Source organism: Cupressus sempervirens, chromosome 11 (genome assembly GCF_028749045.1).
Source record: "Cupressus sempervirens isolate cs-2001-9-10 chromosome 11, ASM2874904v1, whole genome shotgun sequence".
Taxonomy (NCBI): Eukaryota; Viridiplantae; Streptophyta; class Pinopsida; order Cupressales; family Cupressaceae; genus Cupressus; species Cupressus sempervirens.
The window spans coordinates 138,579,588-138,588,051 of record NC_143128.1 but is presented as its reverse complement, the minus strand read 5'-3'; the positions used below and the strand labels follow the sequence as shown (position 1 = coordinate 138,588,051).

Here is an 8,464-nt window from a genome sequence, read left to right as displayed (position 1 = left end):
TTCATCTTGATAAATTCCAGTTTTAAAAAGAGTAGTTAACGTGAATAAAAATTAAATATTGCCATGTTTTATAATCAAAATGCTATAGGAAAGAGAAAGTATTGGAAAAACAGAACAACATAACAGACAAAGAAATAACTTCAACTTAATTTTATTGAGTAATAGATGTAAATTTATACAATTGACCCAACAACATTCTTAAATGAGATTGACAACAAACTACTTCATGATTGACAACACACGCATCAACTTGACAACTAACTGAAACTTATGGACACCCTAACTCAACACATCCACAATAAGAACTTAATTTAATCTAAAACTCTTTGACTCACACCTAAACTAAACTCGTGTTGCGATCAACTCAACAAGGTTTGCCACATGTACAACAATTGTTTATTTACTACTATTGCAACATTAACTCCAACAAAAACAACCTAAAAATAAAAATAAACAAATAGAAAGAGAAACTCGTTTTCTGTCATCTTGATTAATTTTATTTTTGAAGAGAGAACACCATAGGTTCAGTGTTAAAAGGCACACGTAATTCAAAACTGTAAACTATGCTATTAACACAAAATTTGAAACACAAGAGACATCATTCTAGACGAGGGTCTTATTAATTTGCATACCACAGTAAATATTTGAAACCTGAAATGCAGCATTCAATCATCTACAGTGTAGATGAGGGTTTCATTATTTTGCAAAACACAAAGTGAAACTTTGAAACCTAAGCGACATGATTCATTGTTTCACATGGCCAAAACCTTCTTCCACACAGGCCTAGAGGAAATATCCTCCCACCATGCATGCACATGTTTTCTATCCCTGATCAGATATCCCTTATCAGTAGCATTAACTATATAATCAGTGAATGGAAGATGAGACAGATCAGCAAGGCTGAAAAAATCCCCTGCCAAGTATTTGCTCTTTGACAGCCTCTCTTCATATACATCCAACACTTCCCCCAACTTTTGGGCACTGTTCTCAATCAAGGCCTTGTCTTGAGGCACATCAATCTTTGGGGCAAATAGCAGCTGATAAACTAATGCAGTGGCATGAGGGCTATAGTACTGCCCTTCAACTTCAAGCCATTGTTCAACCAGTGCTCTCTCCTGCAGGGTTTTACCCAACAAAGGAGTCCCCTGTCCTGCATACTTCTCAGCATAGTATCTTATGATAGCCCTTGATTCTACACATACACAATTCATATAAACTCAGATTTACACTACCCAAATCAGATCTATATGTTTACAGTGATCATATCAATGGTCGATGCACTACCCAGAAAATTTTGCACATATACAAGTAGATGAATCACAAGAAAGCAATTATGTTAGCTACCAACATAAGTTTTGAATTAAAACATTCAGCATACTGCATGTTGGCTAAATCAGAATAAAATGAAATACCCATAAATAAGTACACAATTAATATCTTTACCAAAGAGCGTGAGACTTCCATCCTGGACTACTGGAACTTTTTTAAATGGCTGCATCACACATCATACAAAGACAAATTCAAATCAATAAGCTTAACCTGATAACTGTATAAATTGGGCTGCTATAAAACCAAGAATAGAAGAAAATTATATCATAAGAAACGACCCCTACTTGTAAGGCCAGGAACTCTGGCTTTTTATGCTCCCCCTTAATTATATCAACAGGAACAATTTCGAACTGAATATCTTTCTCTATGAAACATGCAAGAACCCTTCTGCTGCATGCGGCGTAGGCAGGGCCAAGCAGCTTGACAACCATTTTGATTTTCTTCTCAAATGGAGAGATAATTATACCTTTTCCTATCAGAAACCCCAAGAGTTGCTATGCATTTGACAACATTTTGTGATTAAGGAAGTATTTATAGAAGAGAGGAGGTAAGATTTGGGCTCTATAATTTAGTTTTTGTTTGTGTGAATAGAAATAAAAGAGAACAGGTTAGTCAATATATTTCCATTGTAAGGTAGGCTACGTCTGCTCATTAGCTTTATTGATGGAATTATCATGGGAGACTAGAGAAGTATTCGTAAGGAATATGTTTATCTAACTTGGTTTTTGTTTGTGTGGATGGAAAGCGAAGTAAATAAATTCATTGACCTCATTCTAGGTCAATAGAGTTATAAATTTTAACTTTTTAAACTAAAATTTCAAATTTAGTCTATTAACTTGGTCTTTCTATCATATAGATAAAATTTGGAAGAAGGCAGCTTTTTCAATACTTATTATTTCATGTTTTTAAAGAAATCAATAGATCTTTTTCTTCATGAATTTGAAAATTTAGAATATTAATTTTAAACTAGTAGTCTAATATATTTTCATAACTTTTTCAATATATAGAAAATCATGTCTTTAAAGAATTCAATGAAATAATTTTTTAATTGAATTATATAACTTAGAATATTAATTTTAACTCTCTTTTTAAATTAAGTTTTAAAATTTTATCGATTAATTTGGTCATTGTTTCAAATATATAAAATCCGCCTCCTATTTGAAACCTTGGAGTGTAGGGGACAGTTGGTTTTCATACTCCTGATCCTGTCCTTTATTGATTTGAGCGCTGCAAGTGGTGTCGATGATTGCTTAGCCAACCTTATGTCGGTCTCACAACCTAGATGGCCGCGATGAGTATCTTAATAATGGGGAGAAGATTCAGAGGGTCATCTCTCTTGATGACTCCATGTTTGATGCTCCCACATTTTTGCATAATAGTTTCTCCTCTCTTGGAGATGAGGATGACATGCAAGCTGGTTTACCATGAATTTCCTCTCATGGAATGTGCAGGGGCTGATATAACTCCCTAGAAAATATTCTGTTCGTGACACCAAGTATTGGCTTGGTAATCTTGATTGGCTTTGTCTTCAAGAAATTAAAGTTGCTGGATTTCTCTTCACCTCAGCTTGTAAGGTTATTTGGCTGGACAGTGTCATATTTGCTTCTTAGCATGAGGCTGGTCGAGGTGGAGTTGTTACTCTTCTTTCCCCTCATTTACTTTCTTCTATTATTTTGCATGGATTTGACCCTCTGCATAGGGTGGTTTGGATTTTACTGTCATTTTAGAATCATTCTTTTGGTATTGTTAACACTTATGCCCCTAATGATGTTGTTGACTGTTCACACATATGGCACTAGTTGGCAGATCATTTTCCACATGCAACTTGAATTTTTTGTGGGGACTTTAACATGTTTGATTTGGCCACTAACAAGGAAGGGCTTTTGCCTTTTCAATGGGTAGCTGGTGAAATAGAGGCCTAGTTTTACATGTGAAACAAGCTACTTTTAAATCCCAATGCTAGTTGTTGTCACCCAGATGGGGTTTGGCATATATGGTCCAATTTTTGAGCTGGGTCTAACAGAGTCTTAAAGAGACTTGACAAAGCTATGATTTTTGCACAGTCCTTTTTTTCATTTTCTCACAAGTATGCCCTTCCTATCACACCTCTGCCAGATGTGATGCTATCAGATCATTCCCCCATTATCTTTTCTATCACTTGGAAAATAGCTCAACTTTGTCCTTGTAAAACTTAGTTTTATCTCAATACTTCTTTGTTGTCCCATCCATTGACTATTACACACATTCTTCGAGTCTAGAATCTTGACCCTTGACCCCACACCCAGGTTGGGTGGATTCGATGGTGGAATGATAACATCCTCCATACTGCGAGGTTTCTTTGCATTTATGGTAGATAGTTGGCTAACTACCGCAGTAGATCTTAAGCTATAACTAAAGATCTATGTATGGCCTTGGAAGCCCTCATCATGAATCTATTTGATATGGATCTCTAGGTTCGGCTTGCCAATCTTTAGCACTAGAAGCGAGTTGCAGACAATTATGTTGCTCGAGGAGCTCAGATCAAAGCCCATCTCCATTGGTTGGAGGTTGGTGATCAAGCTTCTAAATAAATTTTTACTTTTGTGTAGGTTTGTCATTCTGCAGTTGGCATCAAATGCATTTGAGAAAACCAACAGGTTCTTACTAACCTACTAGACATTCTCCAGGCTTTTGTGTGCCACTATGAGTAGGTTTTTATGGCTTAGGGGCCATTTGAGGTGTGTCATCAAGCTTTACAAGATTACCTTGTTGTTACTCCTAATAGGCTTGCTCCTAAGCAATATGCCTTTTGTGAGAAAAGGTTAACGCTTGCAAACCTAAAGGAAGTTTTTATTTCTATGACCAATGACAAAGCCCCTAGGGGTAAAAGCACAAGCCTGTGTCACCTTTTATAAAGGAAAAGTGATATCAGAATTTAAACTCTTCAACTTTAACGACATAAAAGTGACATTTGTGTTTAGAATTTGAAGTTGATGTAAACTACTGAAATGTGTAAAATTGGATGAAGTTTATGTCTATCATTTTTTTAAAAAAAATTGAGTGAAAATTTTATTTATTTTTGAATTTTTAAAAAATGATGAAAAAATAGAATTTTTTTTCCCGTCAAACAAATATATGCAAATATTCATATTTTGGTCTGATTTTGGAACATGTTAGAGTTGACATGTATACCTAGTGCACCAAAAAAGAAAAATTGAAATTTGGCTAATATTTTTGAAGTCGTAATTGGTCAAAGTCAAAGTTATTAGAAATTGATAGTTTTTTTCTCCCGTCAAACTTTTTCCATCAAATCTATGTATGTTTTAAAACAAATTACATATTCTTGAAGAAGACTCTCTCCTCTAGTGCAACATTAAATTTTTTTTTTTTGAACATGATTTACTATTTTTTCTTATTTTTGAAGAGACATCTTCCTGAATTTCAAAATACCTACTTATTTAGTTTCAAATTATAACATATTATCCATAATCAAAATGATAAAATAAATTATATCATCATAATCGTGACTCTGAGACCTACAAAAGTATATTTTTAGTTTTAAAGAAAAATTCGATAAAGTAGGTCAAATTGGCGTTCAAAGTGAGATGTTTATAGAAGTTCTTATTTTTGCTTGTGTGGCTGCCACCTAGGATGCCACATAGGCAGTTATGACCAAAATTGTTTTGGCTATAACCCTTTTGGTCAGACCGGTTCCGACTGAAACCCCTGTCGGCTGATTAAACTGCAAGCAGTTAATGTCATGGTCTGATATAAAATAAAGTTTAATTTTCTTTTTAAAAATAAATAAATATACAAAACAATGAAAAGTGGAAGAGGATTTTCAGAAGACAACTAATTTTAAAGCAATTTATAGCAACTATTCTATGGATTTAATCAGGATTGCAAAGGATCGAATATTTTAAAGGTGTTTTTTCTCATCTACTTATTTTCATTTTTATGTATTCTATATTGAAGTATTAGCTGATATTTAGTGAAATCTAAATTTTTTTTTTTTTTTTTTATATAGACTAAGATATTCAATGGCCAGTAAAAGGAAAACATCAAGAAAATATGATAGAATAAGAGATGACAAAATGAAAGGTCATACAAAACATAATCAAAACCAACCTACTGAAATTCCTGAACAGGATGAGATTCATGAAGAAAATGAAAGTAATGAACAGGAAGAAATTGGGAGTTCTACTGATAGAGACAAATTAGAAGACATCAAAAATTTGATGGATTTGGATGAGGAACTATTTTTTAACCAAATTCCATCTAAAAATTTGATAAATGATAACACTATTAGAAAGCATTTTCAGAACATGTCGGATGAATATTTTAAGGATAAAAGTATATTTGGACGGGCACAATTATTTGTCAAGTTATTTAGGAGAAAAGATATGAGACCTGTTTTGGAGTTGTTGAGTGTTGATAACAGGAAAAGCCATGTGCATAATATTAATAAAACAATAGTTGAAAACTTGCAAAATGTTATAACAAAATTGACAACACAACTCAAGGAGGTGATTTCAGTAATGCATGTAGAGCATTGATGACTACTATATCTAGTAGAAAATTGACACTTATAAAATAGGTACGCACAATTTATGATGTACGTCATATAGCTAGAAAAACTATCCATAGATACATCAAGAGGAGAAATATGCTAGATGATAACATTGAGAATAATTGGGTGAATATTTGTAGAGTTCCTCGAAAAGATAGAATTTTTGAAGATATAAAAAGACAAGTTATTGAATTTTAGATCACACATTCTCGTGTTTCTTCCAATGGGTGTGATACTATACAAATTAAAGATCAAGAGATAGGGACCAAAAGTGAACATCCAACACATTTTATAGATATAACTCAAAGTGAATTATTTCAAACATTCAAACAAGAATTTTCAAATGTCAAAATATGTCAGAGGATGTTTGAGAGTTTGCGTCCTTCCTTTATATGCATAAATAAGGTGTGTGAAACTTTTTGTTAAAATTATGTTGAATTTGGTCTACACTTGCAATCATATAAAAAATTTATGGTAGTACTTGATCCTAATTTGGTCATCCCTAGCAGTACAACATAATTTGTGAGGTCCATATTATGTGATAAATTAGAAGATTTAGATGAATTCAAAGTGTAATGCATCAAAAATCAATGTGAAGATTGTGGAGATTTACGCAAATTTTTTGAAATTATGCAAGTTGAGAATATTAATGAATCCACACTAGTTTCATGGATGAGATATGAATATGAAACATACCAAAATAAGATAGGAGATGAATCCAGAAAAATTGTATTGAAGGAGAGTGAATTGCATTATGATGAGTACATGACCAAGTTCCATCCATTGATATATCCACATATCCAACATTGTCATGGTGCACGATGACAAGCTAAATAATTTTGTGATTCCAAAAAATGTTTTCCACCTGGTTGTATACTTTCAGTTGTAGATTTTTCTGAGAATTATACATTTGCACCTCAAATAGAGCTTCAAGGGCAATATTATCATTCTAAACAAGTTGCAATATTTGTGCAAGTGACCTATAGACATGCACAATTTGAGGTGGATCAGATAGAAAGGTTGGATGAAAATGAACGCATCATCATCAAAGAGGTTCATTTCTATATTAGTGATGATAGAGTTCATGATAGGAGTTATGTGACTCATTGTTTTGCAATGTTCTTTGAAGATCTCATAAATCATAGAATAAATGTTTTTAGAGCACTGGATTTGGTCTGATGGATGTGCAGATTAGTATACATGAACTTACACATTTATTTAACTTTATTTTAACTTATATTTATTTTGACATGTCTATTTCGATTTGATACATGTACACAGATAATTGTAGATACTTATCATGTTTCATGTTCATAGGACAATTCAAATCTACAAAAGCATTTAATTGGTTAGCAATGCAACATGCTAGAACCAATGTTAGGTTTTTATGAAATTTCTTTGAAAGCGGACATGGAAAAGGGGCACATGATGGAGCAGGAGCATGTATAAAACGTGCACTTTGACAACATGAACTTGTAGGTAAATATATGCATTTTTAATGTGCATGTTTAATACTAGTACCATATATTTTACATTTTATATATATGCATATTGTATGTACATATAGGGAATAGGATAGAGAGAACAAATCAAATTGTTGAATGGTGCAAAGTTCATTTTGTTACTCGAGAGACTAAATATAATAAGTGTTACTTTTGGGAGGTGAAATGTGAATATATATTTATTTTTAATGTATTTTTCAAATCAAGTTGAGTTTTTAATTAATATTTATTTTGAAATATGACAATTATTTTTTGTATTTGTAACGTATATAGATTGATCTAATCCTTACAATTGTCAAACGATTTCTGGCATTAGAAGTTTCTGTCAAGTGATGACTATGGAAAACCATAAACCTCCAGTAATTAAAGTAAGAGAGAAAACATGTTTTTGTGATCACTGCATTAAGGACAATCCATTGAGTGCATATGAAAATATTATGAATGGATATGTTTCACATTGGGATTTGAAGGAGATAGTTAGAAAGCCTTCTTTTGAAGATTTGAAGGAGATAGTTAGAAAGCCTTCTTTTGAGGATGCTGACATTGACATTGACATTCATGATCCTATATATTCAGTTAATTATGAGTGCTTTTTTGATTTAGTTACGGAAGGTTTGTGTGCATATATACATATATATAAATTAATATGCATGTATATTCATTTTAAAAAGAATTGATATTTATCTATATTTTTATATACATGTAGGAGATATTTTTGCAGTTCAAGCCTTACTAGATAATGTGAAAAAATGTGGACTATTATCTTTTAAGATGCACAAAATCAAAACACAAGTTGCTAGAAGGAACTATAGATGCGGATCAACAGTCATATCCAATTGGATCAGTTGTTATTGAAGGAACATATTATCAACAAACAAGAGTAACTGATAATGGTATTGAATTTATTGAATACAAGCTTGGAGGAAAGGTTTTACATTATAGTAACCATGTTATAGCAACCAAATTACAATTTGAAGCAATACAAAGAAGAGGACATCGTGGAAATCAAAAGTGGAAATTGCCTATTGAAGAACATGAAAAACTTCTAGAGATAATAAGAACTAGAGAGAATCCTAACAATACA

At 32.5% G+C, this 8,464-nt stretch overlaps 1 protein-coding gene across 1 annotated transcript; it reads right to left on the bottom strand.

Moving 5' to 3' along the window:
- Positions 1–657: 657 nt before the first annotated feature.
- On the bottom strand, positions 658–1,833 carry LOC149528581 (glutathione S-transferase F9-like). The gene is made up of 3 exons (XM_089811532.1): positions 1,614–1,833; positions 1,444–1,492; positions 658–1,192 (listed from the first exon to the last, which is right to left on the bottom strand). Exons 1-3 carry the CDS (start codon positions 1,758–1,760, stop codon positions 753–755), a joined length of 636 nt encoding a protein of 211 aa, XP_089667658.1. The 5' UTR covers positions 1,761–1,833; the 3' UTR covers positions 658–752.
- Positions 1,834–8,464: the final 6,631 nt, after the last annotated feature.